Raw genomic sequence first — 17,688 nt, 5'->3', positions numbered from 1 at the left:
CAAGTCTACTTGTGTTTGCATTTATAACGAAGCATTTATTTGGAAACGTTTAACCTGTAATTTAATTGAGACAAATTTTTTTAATAGACATATAGGGTACGAATACAGTATTGTCTCGAAATAAGCAACTGTTCCCCGCCTCGAAATAAGCAACTCGCTATCCCCATCTTTCTGTTTCAAGTCGCTTATCGAGTGAGAGGTCCAACAAAAATTCGATTTTACTAGTAGATTTTACTAAAATGAGAAACCACGTTATCTTCTATCTTCCTCCAAAGAATAACACCTGTGCTCGAGCTATCAGTTTATAGTTTGCCACTATACCGAACCTCCTGTTTTATCTAAGGGGACCCGAATAGCATACCTCCCTCGAAATAAGCAACTCGCCGGTCTCGACGGTGTTGCTTATTGCGAGACAGTACTGTACTTATGAGATTGATTGTACGTGCTTTCTTCTTGTTTTACATCAGTCGGTTATGGTTGCTCTGTCTTCTTATTCCGCATGGATCGAGTCAGATTTGTCTCATTTAATATAGATCAGTTCAGAAGCAAGGTTTCTTCTTATTTTGCTTAGACAATCCCTGCTCGGCTCGCTCTGTAATATCAACGAAACGAAGTCGAAAGAGACCAAACGAAATTGTTCCTTGAAATGTTTTATAAAAAATCCGCGAGTCGTGTCGTTCGATCGCTGATACAGTTTTATCGTGACACAGCCACCCACCCGTTGAGAGATCGCGATACGCGGTACACGGTACACGGTACACGGTAAACGAACGTAAACGATCCTCAATCGAGCGTCAGAGGCGGTACCAGATCCGTAAGCGGCAAACCAATGGGAACGAAGTACACCTTCTCCCGCATTAAATCCACGGTAATCGAATGTGTGTTCGCCTCGAAGCAAAGTCGAACATTAAACGGCTGGCTTTAAAAAAAGTCACGTGCCACTATCGAGTCCGTGATTCTTTCCTTAGTCGCCTTTCCGCACGGCTCTCCCTTACCGTTTCCTTCCCATACAAACGAAGAAAAGGAAACCGGGACTCTCGTTCTTTTAATTACAATATCATCAATTGTATCGGAAACTGTATCGGAAATTTGACAATTTAGGCCTTCAACGTTCCAATTCAGCTGTGATAATTGCTTCAAATTCCAGTCGTCGTTCTTCGGTGCACCATCGAATGGCGTTAACCATTGAATTTTTTCAGGGCACTCGAGCAACTCTGGGTGATATAACAAAATGTTCTCGGTCGCCTTGGAATTAGTAACGCAACGTGTTCTGCGTAATAAAGTCATTAGGCGATACGCGAGTGTATTAGTTGCCATTGAACACCCTACCGTGGCTCGGAATCGTTAATTGTGATTTATGCGAGAAATTGCACGGGATACGCCTTCGAATCGATCTCATTGGCAGTCCGCCGATCGTGCAAGGCGTCGAGAAACTCGCGTTCGTGAACAAGGAAAAATTGTTCGTTATTCCCATCGCTGGTCGCCGATGGGATTGTCATCGTCACGGCCACGCGCGTTATCAACGTACAACTGTAAAACAATTGAGCAATTAGAATTGCAGAACCGTCAATTTTTTTCCGAACGATAAACCCCGAAGAGGGGAACGGGGCTGAAAGGTAGAAAAACAATCCGTCACGCTCGATCAAGTACCGTTTAATTACGCTGTTGAACGATTCGTGCTAATTGTTCGAGGGAAAAAAGGAGACTGCGGTACGATAACAAGCGCGATTCGCTAGAAAAAGGTGGCAGGAGGTGCGCCAAGCGAGACTCCGAGAAATTCTCGGTGAGAAGGCTTCGCTGGCTAGGAGGCCTTGAGCGAGTTAGTGTTCCGAATTATTGGTGTTCCAAACCCTGACAGACCGACGAAGAATGCGTTAGAAAATTAGAGACAGCTAAATGGCTGAAGCAGGCATGCGTTTAGTCTCTAACCCTCTCAACGGAGGTTCGGCCAGAGGACTTTCGACTTCACGACTGGGATTTTCTGCCATGGTTCAGACTTGTATCGACTTTCGTGGAGTCGAGACCTATCGAAAATACAGTAAATTCCTATTTACACACCGAGTCATTATTCGCACGTCCTATAACGGATCCTGGTTTATACATTCTGATCTTACAAATAAACCGACGATTTCGATTCCTGTAAACGAAGCAGATGGATCCTTTCGATAACGAAGCTCCCTTGAACGTCGGTTCCACGAGATTTCGAGTTCAAGATCAACTCAAGCTAGACGTCCGGCCCGAGAAAGAGAAACCGAATTCTGTCAGGCCTGCGGCGAGTGTAAACACTTACGGCTTGCGTCATGCAGCAAATCGGCCAGGTATCGAGGCACGTATTCGATGCTTTCGGCTGTCCCCCATCCGTCACCTGAGCAGCTTCCCGTCGTCGTCGGTATTTTACGACGATGCACGCCTGAACTCGTTCGCCGCGACAGACGGCTAGGATATTTCGTGCTTCGGGCACGTACGTGCGGTCGAATAATGTGCTGACCACGCCGGGACGAAATGATTCTTGTAAAAACAGGCCCGAAGCCGTCGACTCTGGCGAGCGGGAGTCGCGATCATCTGCCACTCGAAACCGAACTGGACGTTTCCACTCGTCGACGATCATTCCGTTATCGAGTGCATTCTTATCAACGCCATTTGACCAACCGGGACGACTTTCTTGGTGCATCGAACCGCGGAATCGAGTGCTCGCGGACCGTAAAAATGGCGCCGCGACGCTATCGAGGGCGAACCTTGGACCGAGTGGAGGATGCAAAGCAAGTCGGAGACGTTTCCTCAACCAGCCCTTGAGGCACTCAAATATTGGATCATGGGATTGGTTAAGAATGGAAATTCTGTAAATCTTTATATTTTATCCTTTATTGCTTGGACGCGGAAGAACGTTTTTTCGTCTCAAGATTCAAACTAAGAGCGAAGTCTTTTTCCAAAGCGCATAGAAAACCGGATGATTTTGGTCTGCCACGTGTTTTTCACACTGCCCTCTTGAACACAAATACTGCCAGAGGCCCAACTACAAAGGCAGCAGAAATGAAACTTTACCTTATGAGAAACGCAGTGTCCCTTAACTCTAGATTTATTTTTGTTACGTTTAATTAAGAATAAACCAACGTCAAAGCCAAACCTTACCGAGCGTAGCGAAGCCAGTCCACCGAATTGCGTAATTTTTTGTTAAAAATTCTCAAAAATGGCGTCGCGACGGTATCGAGGGCGAACCTTGGACCGAGCTGGAGGATGCAAAGCAAGTCGGAGGCTCCTCGAGAGACGTTTCTTCAACCAGCCCTTGAGGCACTCGAAACCAAACCTAACCGAGGATAACGAAGCCAGTCCATCGACTCGCAGACTTTTAAAATAATTCTCAAAAATGGCACGTTCTCGAGCGAGGCAGGTTATTTCCGTTCGCGAAAGATGCGCCACGGATTCGTCCAAAAATAGACAAGCATCGGGGAGATCACACTGCCAATGTCGCGGATAAATTTACTCCGTTCGCATTCGTTGATACTGTTGCGCCAGGGTGCCGCCCAACGCGGGGAAGGCATTTCCGAACACTATTTTCTTTAATAATACTAACTCGAAACACTATAACTTTTAATAACGATAACTCAGAATATATTTATTTGTAATAGTAACTTAAGTCTCCAGTCTCGCACCGAACTCTTCATTTTAAATATCTCCCGACTCTAAGCAACCGCTTACTGTTCAATCGCTAGTCCGAACCGCTTTAGAGTTACCGGAAAATTAAATCCTTATTATTTAAGGAAGATTTTTGGTACAGGTATGTTGCGTAGGGCTGCCATATATTGGATTGGTTACCTATCTATTATTGCAGCAGGCTCGATTATCGCTAGTAATTTCAACCCTGATTTCTTGCAGTAATGAACGCTTTTCTATATTAAATAACAAAATTGCGCGTTGTAAACGATTTTTGTAGTAAATGAATTTTACTTTTACGTCACTATGTTTAGAGAAAAATGTGTGAGTTAATTTTTTGATTACATTGTTGCTACTTCAAATGGATTTGTTTACGTTTATCAAAACTTAACTCGTTCATAGGAGCATCTTCACACTGTCGCGACGATGCAACTTCGTATTGCGCGGCATCTTCGTGCCGTCGCAACAATATTAACCCTTTGCACTCGAGAGGCGACTGCACAGCGACGATCTTCGTTTATCTCGGATTTCTTTGAATCTTGTAACGACATTAGTTCATGAATAGATTCCCAAGATGTAACCTGGTACACTTTGAAGAACTAGTGAGATATTTTATATTTCCACGACTTACCAATCACGGTAGAAGATTTATCACGGTGGACGGTTTAGTCGTCCAAATCGTTGTCTCTCTAACGAAACTGTCATCGAGTGCAAAGGGTTAAAAGCCGGAACTCGAAGCACGAGGTAGCATCCACCGCCATTAAGCACCTCGTGTATCACCAGTTCAGCGGCACATTCGTCTTTGGACACGCCAGGCCTTTACGCGCTGTCCAATAAATCCGGTGATCTGATTATTCCAACACGCGAGGGAATCGATTTATCGTTACGTGCAAGAAAGTTGGATGAGCCAGTCGAGCTTTTCAACAATTCCGAGACCCTATTGCGCAATTCCACCGAGACCTGGCAGTCGGTCGAGTCGGGCGACCCTAAGCCCCCGCAATTTTCCAAATTTACACGCGAAGAGAAGTCGATGATTTTTCACTTTTCGAACGCAAATACTACTACCACTACTATGAACGGATTAACCTAGTTATAACAGAGTAGCGTTTCTCACCTCGTCGAGCTTTTTAGACGACTTTTCGACGTTTTCGAAAGAACGAAACACTCGCGTCCCCTTCAGTCTATCGCCAACTACGCACTGCCAACGCTTGGAACAATGTTCGAGCAATAGGGAGGGTCATTACCATCCGGCGCGCAATATCCCTTCGTCGGGAACCCGTGGAAAGGGTAGACCCCAGGTCTATTTTTCCATTGAATTTGATTAGAGCAGCGAGATCCTAATCCGTTAGTAATCAGGCCTTCGACTCGGTGCGTCGGGCGATCATGCGAACGCTCCCCAGCACGAACTGGCCCATCCTAACGAAATCAATCAATTTAACGGTGGTTCGTCAGCCGTGCCGGTGCTGGACGCTCTAAATCGGTAGCCTAACCAGAACTTTCCACGGAAATATCAATTGCGCCCCAACGAGACCCGGAGGTAGGGAGTCTAGGTGTCGATGGGACGATTTTCTATCGAGAGGGGATATCCAAACAGAATCATCGCTAATCTGCGAGAACGTTTTTCTAAAGATGCTTAAACGTCGGTTTATAACTTTGTGTATATTTTCTTTGATAAGAGATAAAGCAATCGATCGCGATACCCTTCATTACCTGGATTCACCATCGTTTTCAATCTATTCAACTTACGATCTATACCGATATTATAAAAAGGAAAAATTTGTTTGTATTAGGTTGTCCCAAAAGTTTCTATCCCTTGATTAATAAGTAATACGTGCACAATAGTTTATGTTTTATGTTACATTACTGAATTGTGCACGATTCATTTTGCTCCATTATTGTTACAACATGAATACCTATGAAATTAGATTGTCTATTTATATAAACACGACCACATCAAATAATTGAGCGTAACTCGCGAAAGAAACTTTCGGGACAACCTAATAGATCGAAGGGGGTCAGGACAAGGTGATTAGGTCGCTCGCTCCATCCAATACATAGTAATTGAGTAGTAAGATAGTAGTAGTAAGATATCACAGAATCTCGAATACGGGAAAGTTAAGTAGTTAATCGATCGTGTAACGTTTCAAAGTTACCCCAACGTATTCCACTTGCCGTTTGATTTCGTCGCTCTTATGTTTCTTTTTGACGACCATTGTCGACCGATTCGACGGTAACAACTTGAGAGCATGGTACTGATTCACGAAGAAACACGCGGTTGAACAGTTTAACGCGAACGACGTGAAATGAAACGTATATTAAGTTGGCGTAGCCATTTCAAAAGGCCCATGCCAAATTAACACGGTACTTATTTGCTAATTATTTGCCAAAGAATTAATTTTTTTGCTCCAGGCGTTTTCGAGAAACAATGGCTATGCTAGCGTAATATTAAGCTAGAGTAGCCACTTATGTATCTCTGTATCTAACAGGGATATCAATTCTATTCTTGCAGCAAAAAAATTCATATTCGGTGGACTAAGAACAAATAAATAGCAAATAAATAGCAAATAAATATATCGCAAAGATGGCATCGATATCTGTTATGTCTTATGATACAACATGTGGCTACGTTAGCTTAATATTACGCTAGCATAGCCATTGTTTCTCGAAAACGCCTGGAGCAAAAAAATTAATTCTTTGGCAAATAATTGGCAAATAAATAGCAAAAAAAAATATCGTGTTAATTTGGCATTGGCCTTTTGAAATGGTTACGCCAGCTTAATATACGTTTAAATGAATAGTATTCCACACGAGTGGACAGAGATGGGGGCATTCATATTCTTAAATATGAATATGAACAAATTCATATCACGCGGATTGTGAATATGAATATGAATAAATTTATGAATAAAATTGTGAATAACGCGTTACTCACATTTTTAACCGTAAATAGCGCGTTGTTCACATTTTTATTTGTAATTAACTCTTCATTAAATAACCTTAATCGTTTACTTACATCGTTTACTATCCCACACAGAATCGTTTTCACTCCAATAAAATGGGTAATTACAAAAATTATGTAATTTATGCAAATAAAACAATCGTTGTTGTTATTATTATAAAAAACATTATAGTTGTGTTAATAAACACGTATACGAAATTCTGGAAAATGTATTCTCGTAATCGATAACGCGTTATTCACATTTTTATTCATAAATTTATTCATATTCATATTTACAAATCCGCATAATGTGAATTTATCCATATTCATATTTATGAATGTGAATACTCCCATCTCTGCGAGTGGAACCTCGAGGTGCAGATAGTAATTCATAAAATTAAACCTTTTCATACAGTATCCCACATTCTGCTTATCACTCTTTAACGTAACGACCTGAACATCCCATCAAAGCGCCAATAAATCTACCGACAAAACAAGAATCGCTATTCCTCCACTTCGAGTCGTAAAAATGCTCGTAAAATTCAACGGATTAACGCCTCGAACGTCCATTCGATTGTTCCTCAAGTTCACGGCAATTCGTGAGTACGCGGATACGGATCGGCATAATTGCGTGGGTAACCGTCGGCCAACGGCGACCGTTCCCTGCGTGCGATCGCCACGGATACTCGTAATTACTATTTCGCGCAGGTGTAATTAGAAAAAAAAAACGATCCGCATGGTACAATCTCGCGTTGTTGAAATTAATTGAATCTAATTAAATCTAACCGTTGCACGATATCGAAGATAACGTCTCGTAAGTTACAAGTTGTAACTCATTACGTAAGGTGTTTTTAAACGATCGAGAAATTCGATTGATTTCTTCATCGGGACGAAATTTAACCGCGGCCTTTTTCTTATTTTTGTGCTCGTCGAAGGATATGTAAATATTACGTAAACTGGTTGACACGTAACCGAACTTGGGACTTCACATGTTTGCATGTATTAATATTTTTTATTCAATTTCTCCTCGCATTATTTCTTTCGTTCAATTTTTTTTTCGGGCAAAGTATAAGGTCGCGTAAGATAAACACTAATATTGTTTATGTAACATTCGGACGTAATCGTTGTTAACTCCATGGGTTTATGCAGGGCCGGCGCGAGGCAGCTTAAACGTATTCGCGTTTAAGAAAATTACTCGATTAAAAGACACCGACTTCGATTAATTTTCTACAGAATGACGATACCATTAACAGATTCAAGACACTTTTTGGTATCGACAATTCAGCTTAAAGGAGCGACGATAATCATCAAAATATTACTATTTAATATTCATCTTATAAAATATACATAATAAGCATTTGTAAATAAATAATTCCTCGTTGTAAAATTTAAGTGTAGCATTTGAATGTCGGTTCAGCCGGCCGTGGGTTTATGTAATATTGGTACCTCGGGGCCGTTGGTAAATTCTATGATTTCATGCAATACTAAATCGACGAGATGCAAGAAAGAAAAAAAAATAAGAAAATTAAAGTACAGCTGATGGTTATCGAAGCATAAAAAAATATTCGACCAAGTATAGAAGTGCAATTATGGATTCCGATTCGAGACACGTCCAAGATAAGGTACGTGCAAATGAAGGGCGTTGGTCGTGCGTGCTCCAGGATTTATGGCAAAACCGCAATCCATTATCCGCACCCGTGTACGCAACGAAACGAACGATTGCTTTTTATTACATACGATTGTAGCGTAATAATGCAGTCATTATATAATTGTGCACCGCCTAAGTGTCGAAACGAGCCGCGCAGCTACGTGATTTTCGATAGCATGTTTGCACCCAGCATCATTAACACTTTCGCTGCGGATTACGCACATGTGCGTCCAACTGCAAGTATGTGGTTGTTTTTATTATTTTTCAGTTTTCATTTTTTTTTTTTTTTTTTTTTTTTTTTTTGATCGGCAATCATATTATATATAAAATAAGTTACCACAAATATATGTTTTTCAAAATAATCATATTAGAACATTTGTAAGAAATTTTTCCTAAAGAAAAAGTTGTTTCGAATCACCCCCTAAACCACGCGTTTCAAGGACCTCCAACGTTTTTGGGACACCCTGTATACTCGGATATTACATGATGAAACTTCAAACCCGTTTGCACTTCAAAACATTTATCTTCCAAGTTAGATATCTCAGAAGAATCTCGGACTGCCAACGCGTTACCTAACCGTTCTAAGCGCGAAGGGTTAAAAGTACGAAAACTAGTTTCTTTTATTTTCAAATTGAACAGCGTTCAATTTAATGTCCTAAAGTATGGTTAATTTGTCCGATTACGTAATAATTTGCTCGGTGTAAAATTGAAAGAAACGCGAGGGGAAATCAGTGCTCCAATCTGCAAACTGGAAAGAACTCTCGACCTCTGATCCACTCTGATATACGAGTGGCCAACTTGACACGGTAACCCTTTTTATCGATCATCGTTATTGTTAACGCGCGAAACGAACCGCGATCCTTCGGCACGGCACTCGAAATAATATTCGAGGCCCCGGCCATCTACATCGCACAACCGCGCGAAGCTGATTTATTCCCAATCAGCGGAGCCCCGCGCAAATCCGCCGACGTGCGGAGGCAATATTTTTTTCTCCTGGAAACCGCGTCGCATGAATCTTTCATGAGTCGAGATCCTTTTTTCAATTGCAAACGTTCCCCGATCACGAGTCCTTTTAAAAAACCGATCGTTCCATCAATTATCAAGATAAACCTCGAACGATACTCGAACACATCCGCGAGGTACGCCTGGGTAATTGCATCTTTAAACATCAGCCGTTTTCTTGTTTCGACATTGGCCAAACCATCGCGAGGGATGCTTTTGCCAAATAAACATTTTAATCGGTCGCAGTTTACCTTTCTTCAGAGGTCGATGATTGTTCCACGTTATCTGCACTTCTACTTGTTCGTTGTTTATTTGTTTTCAAAGACCACGGTTCGAGACTACGTAACGAGATAAACGGCGCGGTTGGGAAAGTATTAATGACGCTCTCCACGTCATTGATTCATCCAGTTGTTCGTATCGAAAGCGACTAGATCACGCATTGGGGAAAAAATCGCATCCGTTTTCTTTATCAGTCGCCATCTCGATAATGCGATTTATGATATTATCGAGGTTAACCACAATTCCCCCATTATAATCATTCTTTTTTTTTTTTTTTGCGTTCCTCTCATGACCCACAAACACGTAAATCGCGAGTAACTCTGGCCCGGTACGCATGCTTTTCAAAACGTTACGCGCCGCGGGAAAAGATGTTTATGTAACGCCGTATTGCAACTCTGTTGCGGTCGAGACAGAAACGGGTAAAATTTTATTGAAATAATAGACGACGAATAAAAACCGTAGATGGACATGATTTCGTTCGAATAATAAAAACATAACGTAGGCGGCATTTAAAATGAATAAAATTTCTGCGAGCAAAATAAAAGGTTGTCGATATTTTGTACGTTGCTTGACATTTACGACTAGGCAAAAATGTTGTCCATATCTGGATCGAGGACATGTATTTTCAGAAGTTGTCTCGTGACTTTTTCGCGCCATGAGGATTCGACCTTTCGTTAAAAGATCGTGTCGACGGGAAAATGTCAAAACTAGATCTTCGAATAGCGAATTACCGCCTACGTATAACGTAATCGTTGCTTTGCGCATTGGCAAGGTTATGCATAGTCAACGTGAGACGCGCAACTTTTTTTTTTTTTTGCTTTACAATAACCGAGGCGTGGCTGTGCAATTATTTCGCTGTGACAACGGTCTCGCAAAAACTTGACGAGGCATGGCTGTCTCGATGGAAGAAAGAAAGAATATTGCGTAAAACTTATTCCATACGTGACAAGCGATCAAATTTGTAACTAGATGGTCGATTGCAGAATTAAGAAATATTTTTAAGAGATAAATGCGTATCGATATTCGAGGTTTGGTCTTCTCCTAGATTTTATATACAATAATTGAGTTCAGAGCGATATGATGTGTCTGTATTTAACACCCTCTAGGTATTTAACATCCTCGTTTTTACATTACGCGTTTATTGGTCTCGTTACATCGAGAGAACAATTTAAATTGGATGCTAGAACGCGCGCTGCAGCGGCTCTGGACGAGAAGTCTTCAACTTCTAATCGAACTGTATTGGTTTACCGACCAATGGAATTACCAACTGCTTGCTTTCTATCTTCAGGTAATAAAATAGACTATTCGTTGGTTTCATTCTTTACCGCATCTGTGATGATGTCGCTGCTTGTTCGCTAGGTCGGTACCACAGTTCGCTTCACTCGAAACCATTTTTCGTAAAATTTCAATTTAATTAAGCCTATTACACAAGAAAGTATGTACCAATCACGCCTACCCTTCGATTTACGCGAAAATCCTGGCGTCGTTTACGAAAAATCGTGCGAATCACAAAAAAAATAACTTTTTTTTTTCATTTCTTTTTTGTATTAAATTTTAAGCGATTCTGAACAATTCTACGCAAAGAAAATTGAATTTGGAGCACTAGAAGCTGTAAGAAAGTTTTCTTGTGAAAAAAATGAAATTTTTTTTTTACAAAATTTCTTTTTTTCTCACAAAAAAGTTCGATGACACGAACTTAGTAAACAGAATGCGATACAACTGTAAAAAATATAAGGATATACAACTGACAACTTTCTCAAAGAGAAAACAACGACAGTCAAATTTGCAGAAGACCGGAGTCGCGGTACCTTGGTCACAGCCATAGGGTACTGTTTTCTAGGGTAAAGAAGACAGTAAATTTCCGAAAAAGCAGTGTTTTAATCGATTTTGATAAAATTAAATACGATTTGACAACATTTATATCGATAATCGAACGGGAAATAGAAATTGTTAGTTTTTTGCGTCTTCTGAAAACCTAGGTTTTTGATACAAAGGTACACTTTTCTCAGAAACGGTTAGGTCGATATGAACCAAATTGTTTACGCGTGTTTTCTGATAGTTGGGCCTAATTTACACCGAGTATTTTTTTTTAATTGCAAATGGTTAATTTTTTAAAAATGTGTAAAGTTGAAAAAAGAAATTTATAGATTTGCGGAGTGATAACTTTTTTTGGAATCAAAATATTGAAAACATCCTCGGTGCAAATCAGGCCGAACTATCAAAAAACACATGTAAACAATTTGGATCATATCGGCCTAACAGTTTCTGAGAAAAGTGTACCTTTGTATCAAAAACCTAGGCTTTCAGAAGGCGCAAGAAACTAAAAATTTGTATGTCCCGCTCGATTATCGATATAAATATTATCTAATCGTATTTAATTTTATCAAAATCGATTAAAACACTGCTTTTTCGGAAATTTACTATCTTCTTTACCCTAGAAAACAGTACCCTATGGCTGTGACCAAGGTACCGCGTCTCCAGTCTTCTGCAAATTTCACTGTCGTTGTTTTCTCTTTGAGAAAATTGTCAGTTGTATTTCCTTATATTTTTTACAATTTAATCGCGTTCTTTTTACTAAGTTCGTGTCGTCGAATTTTTTCCGTGACAAACAAAGAAATTTTGTAAACAAAAATTCCATTTCTTTTCTCAAAAAATTTTTTTTACCACTTTCAGCGCTTCAAATTCAATTTTCGTTGCGTAGAATCGTTCAGAATCGTTTAAATTGTAATAAAAAGAAAGTAAAAAAAAAGTGATTTATATTTTTATTTTTTGATGTTCCAAGCCCCTTGATCAGTTACTTACTCAAGTTCATTTGTTCCAATGTAACATACATGTGCAAACCTGTTGAGAAACAAAAACTATCGATCCACGTATTCTAGAAATAATGTTATTTCGAAATTGGGGTCGTCGGATTACAGGGAGATGGGTGCTCCAAATACGGCACTGCCGATGCTATGTGCCATCGGCGCGCTCAGCCAGCGGTCGTCATGGCGACCAGCAATCATCTTCCCCCACCAGTTTTCAAACGAGCCCCCTTCTGCGTCAGTCGTTCGCGAAGCCTCGCATGCGGTGGATTGTGCGTAGTACGCTGATTGTTTTTCGCCGTGTTCGCTCTCGCCCTTTCTTGGCTACCCCTCGTGAAAACCCGTAAAGGAAGAACGGTGCGCCTCGGGGGCGCTGCCGCAAGTGGAAGGTGCCGAATTTCATCGCGGTGATCGACTCTGTACCCGGTTGTCCACACGGTCAATAATGAGGGACATGGCGGGCAAGATCTCCGAGTTGAAGTTCGAGGCACCCCTCGCACGCTTCGAGGAGGAAGACACGGCCAGCTTGAAGAATATGAATCTGCTGACAGGTGCGAGAAAAAGCTGTCGTGTATGTACGTTCAGGTCGCGTAACTCGTTTCGTCGTGCATCTCGCGCCGCCTCTGTCACGGATCCTTCGCGGTAACCTCGCGCGGATCGAAAGTTTATCGCGAACGCTCTCGATTCGGGACGACACTATGTTGTAAACGCATCCCACCCAGTGCCAAAATTACGCGAAACTGAGAGTCACCGATTTCGAGACACTCGTGCGACCACATCATCGTCGTTCTCTATTCTCGTCGTAATCGATCTCGAGCCGCCTCGAAACTGGGTGATTCTACTCGTGAACCAGAGTTGGGCGTTATTCGAACAATTTCGATTAAATCTTTGGCCAGATAAACGATGCTTATCGGTCCACGTGTCGAACCATTTCGCAGATTAATCGACCACTTTATTTGGACACCGTAGCTTCTTCTACGCTGTAGTTTGTCGTCCTCGTTTTACAACCTGTAAATACGTACGGTCTTCCTTGTCAACCTGACGTTCTGTCAACGCAAAATTAAAGAACGTCGAAGGATGATTCACGCTACGAACGAAACGTTTGACCGCAAGACGCGTAACTTTTAGATAATTGTTTCGATAAGACAGTCGAATTGATTCGGATAATCGTTGCTCGTTGTTTGCTATGATCATTGGTGACGATTATAGTTTTATCTTAAGAACTCTGCGATAAAACGTAATTCATTGTCTTCTGCGTAATGAAAACTAGTAAATGAATATTCTTCGAATATTCCTTTACCTAAACGCGTGTTTGTGATGTTTTTCTCTAAAGCGTGTGATTTTCAAATTGTTCTAAGGACTGTAAAATTCTTGTGTACTTGGTGCGTCACATTTTTGATCGTAGTGCGATTGATACATATCACAAACCCACGCGTGCACATAATCGCAAAATCGCAGAGCATTATGATTCTTTATCTAGATAAAGATATGCCCAACTCTGTTACGAAGTTTGCAACGAAAACGATGCAAAAATGGTCGTACGATTGTATCGACGTTTTCCATACATTTGCTAAAAATGACGTCGTTGGTACGAGGCGTACCAACGAGCGAAAATTTCGGGTTTCGAAGAGATATCGACTCCTGCTCTCAAACACCATTAACTCTTTGGGATTAGGTCCCTAATTTAGGTGTGTTAGACACTGTCCCGCCTTTACCTAGCTTTTCGTGCATGGCGTGTGCCTCGTAGAGTCGAAACTTGATAACCTTAGTTTCGCGGTTGTGAAAACGATTCGAGGGGACAGTTGGTATTCGTGCAGTGTCGATGTCACTCTTTGCTTTTCGTGTAACCGGCGTTTTTAGCGTGCGGCGCACAGTGGTCCCAAATGGCCAAAAAGGGCAAAAAACTCAATATCTCGAGAACGGATCATCCTATCAATCCGACAATAGTCTCATTCCATTCGGGATGAAAAAATACATTAGAATTGTGTACAAATTATTTTAATAATAAAAAAAAAAGTAATTTTTATAATAATAAGTCAATAGCTTCTTCGCTAAGGGGAAGGTGTTTTAGGTTCAGCCCTCATATTCGTATGTTTAGGTCATTGAACCTTGTTTTAGCGAATTTTTAACAGGAAAAAATACAGGTTTTTTTTTATGGTTTTTAATCATCGTACATTTTATCTGTCGTGGATTTGTTAGGAATTTACCCGTCCATAATACGTCCTTTAAACGTGAGCCAATTTTTGCGAAGGATGTCTCAAAAATAATGTCACACCTTCATCAGAATAGATTTTAGAAGGAATTCACACATACTTGAGAATAAAATTATGTAACTCCCGAAAGAGCAAGTAGACGCAGCTGAAATTTTCATCATGTTTCCTTGGTGTAATATAGATGAGAAAACGTGATAAATCAAACCGGAGACTGTCGGAGCTTTTTTTGAATCAATAATTTTCATAAAACATTCGAAAAATCAGCGTATTCGCTTTGCTCATAATTTTTTTTTCTTTTTTTTTTTTGCCTAAACAGTAAAAAGTCATGTACACATATCGTTACTAGACATTATTAATGACCGATCAATTCAGTTTTACCCAATCATAAGTGACTGATCTCGACTGATTTTCAAATTTTATTAAATTATAACTTCTTTCAAAAATAAAATTTAAAACAATCATTTTACAGCGTAATTCTACAGACTATTCACAGTAGTCAGGACATGTTCTGTAACAAAAATTTGACTATCAAAAGTTGAGTTTTTTTCCGCGTTGGAACCACTGTGCGGCATACCCACACGCGGAAATTTCGAAACCGAAAGAGCCGTTTCGGCGGTGGGGAACAGGTTTCGTGCGTAAACGCGTGGTCACGCTCGTTTTGCAGCGTGCGAATCAAATAACGAGGGTAGCGTAGCGTATTTAGCCACCATGAAGAAGCGACCTTCGAAGCGCGACAAAAGGCTACGTCACGCGTACAATTGGTGTCTAATATCCTCCGTAGCTTGCCCGGATCTTTCTTCAGCTAAAAACATCCTTGCACTTTCGTTTTAGCTTCTTAATTACCTACCGACGTTGTTCATAGACGCCTCGTAACAATTTTCTTTTCCAGGCAATAGTTACCGTATTTAATATGTCTAATGAAAGCCTCCATGCGGGTTTACAAGAGTGAGAGCTACGCAGACATTTCCATTCCAATCAAACTATAATTTGAAAACGGTATCGCCACGCGATCAAGATATTCGCGCCGAGTTCAATTATTTTATGAAACGTGGTAATTGTATGTACGTCGTTTGTATTTCGAAAGTCTTCCAAGTACATACCGGCTCGTATCACTTTTCACGACATGATGAACACACACAATGGCGGGTCCAGGCGTACATATATGGTACTCGAAGTTAATTACTTTCAGGGACACTTTCCTTTTACGAATACTTCACGAAACGCGAATATTATTATTAGGTTGTTCGGAAAGTTTGTGCCAATTTCTAAGAAAAATTCAAAAACACGTGCGAATTTTAATATATATTTATTGAATTACATAGGTGCCATTTTGTTCCACAACCTTTCCACCCTTTAAGGGATGTATACATGTTATTTGTTTTCAACTACTTTGATATATTCAGACCTGTACCACCTACCAATAATCGACATGGACTTTCCGGACAACCCAATGTGTAATATACAGTCGGTGTAGAATGTATTCGTACACAGATCAATTTCCCCAAAAATTTTTTGCATAAAATTGTAGTTTCTTAACTTCTTTTTTTGTAGTCAATGATATTTTACATATTCTCGGAAATCTCTAAGATAGATATAGTCCAAACAATATTTGCTAGTTAATATAATTTGCGAAATTAACAAGAAAGTGGGAAAAGTGGGTAAAAGTATAGTAGCAATAAGTATTTGTACGATTCTTATGACGAACCATTTACAGTAGAGTTTATAACGTAAACGCATTAGTTTATTGCTCCGTACGAATTAGAAAACATCAAATTTCCAGGAAAGTACTTTTAAAAATGGCTCTAAAAGAGAAATTGAAGAAGATCCCACTTCGAATATCTAATAATTTAGTTAATTTAATCCTTAGAAAAGTTACAATAATTATGAAATCAAAGGGAAATCCCACGAAGGAAGTATTATATACTTATAAATTAATATAATTTCTTTTTTTAATGAATTTTTAAAAAATTAAACATTCGTGCGAATACTTATTGCTTCAATATTTCTATCAATTAATTGTATATTTCTTGTTAATTTCGCAACTTACATAAATAGCTACTCTTTTTGTACTATATTTATTTTAGAGATTTCCGAGAATATGTAGAATGTCATTATTTATCAAAAATAAGTTAATAAATTACAATTTTACATAGTTTTTTTTTAGAAATTGATCAGTGCACGAATACTTTGTACACCCACTGTATTTATCCCCTTATAGAAGTCTTCTTCTATCAGAAGAATTTCTCCTAATCTCTCATTAGAAGTGACTCGATGTCACGCGAAAGCGAACTTTTAAATGAGCGTCGGGAGGTGTTAAAATTTTCAAGAAGGAGATATTCGATCCCCGACGAAAACATTTGATCTGCAATGCGTCATTGGCTTCCACGGGAAAGTGCGCGAATCCACTGTTTATGTAATTGATAACACCCGGATGGCGGCAGACGTAATTAATACCGGTTGCCTTGTAAGTCGAACGCGCTCCCTGGAACCGTTTCGCCTGATATTTTCGCGTTGCGTTACGGCCCTGTGCACAAACGGTGACCCATCTTTCGCGTTTATTGTGTCCCCGTGCCATCGGACTCTTTCTTCGTGTTTAGTGTTTACTCTTCCCTTGAATCGACGGGCAGCGACGAGTCCTCGCTAGTTTGTCATTGGAACCAATTGGATGACGCATCGAGTAAACGTAGCTCTATTTAAGCGTTTCTCGCCGAGATATCGATAGAAACGCATACGATGCTTTTATTATCATGTACCTTAACGTTTCCCAAAGTTTTGCTCCCTGCACGACTATACCTGAGGATTCTATTTATATTTAGTTGTCATTGGAACCAATTTGATGATGCATCGGTAAACATACAGTTGCATGCAAAAGTTTCCGGCCAAAAATAATGTTGGAATTAAATTATGTATAATGGGTGTAAAGTAGAAATACAAATATATCATAGTAAAGAGCTTTTATTATACTATCGAAATGTACAACTCAAGAATTTCATACAACAAGTAATAATTATTTATAACAAAAATAACAATTTTTACTTCTTCATAAGTATCCGGCCGAGTGCAAAACATGAAGAAAAAACACGATACCTGAAGGAAAAATGTTCAGAAATGGTTACAAATGTAACATTATCATCAATATTTAGTAACCATACC

The 17,688-nt window shown here is 40.0% G+C and overlaps 2 protein-coding genes across 6 annotated transcripts in view; one reads left to right on the top strand and one right to left on the bottom strand.

Moving 5' to 3' along the window:
• LOC128896024 (arylalkylamine N-acetyltransferase 1-like) overlaps positions 1–4,869 on the bottom strand; it is a 17,129-nt gene extending 12,260 nt beyond the window's left edge. The window contains exon 1 of one of the 3 annotated variants that reach the window (XM_054159154.1): positions 4,766–4,869. Coding sequence is in view for 1 of the 3 variants with exons in the window: in XM_054159152.1 (XP_054015127.1) it covers positions 2,291–2,608 (318 nt within the window). In the remaining 2 variants the exon portion in view is untranslated. Of the gene's footprint in view, positions 1–2,290; positions 2,624–3,129; positions 3,319–4,765 lie in introns of those variants that run through there. The other 2 variants (XM_054159155.1, XM_054159152.1) reach the window with 2 other exon arrangements.
• LOC128896021 (fasciculation and elongation protein zeta-2) overlaps positions 1–17,688 on the top strand; it is a 40,095-nt gene that overhangs the window by 11,449 nt on the left and 10,958 nt on the right. Inside the window, exon 1 of one of the 3 annotated variants that reach the window (XM_054159143.1) lies at positions 12,551–12,873. The exons of 1 other annotated variant lie outside the window; for it this stretch is intronic. In XM_054159143.1, the coding sequence (XP_054015118.1) occupies positions 12,768–12,873 (106 nt within the window). In that variant the 5' untranslated portion in view covers positions 12,551–12,767. Of the gene's footprint in view, positions 1–12,550; positions 12,874–17,688 lie in introns of those variants that run through there. One more of the 3 variants, XM_054159142.1, reaches the window with a different exon arrangement.

Source organism: Hylaeus anthracinus, unplaced genomic scaffold, assembly GCF_026225885.1.
Source record: "Hylaeus anthracinus isolate JK02 unplaced genomic scaffold, UHH_iyHylAnth1.0_haploid 5, whole genome shotgun sequence".
In the NCBI taxonomy this organism is placed as follows: domain Eukaryota; kingdom Metazoa; phylum Arthropoda; class Insecta; order Hymenoptera; family Colletidae; genus Hylaeus; species Hylaeus anthracinus.
Note: the sequence above shows the minus strand (reverse complement) of the source record. Positions and strands in the feature narration are given on the sequence as shown.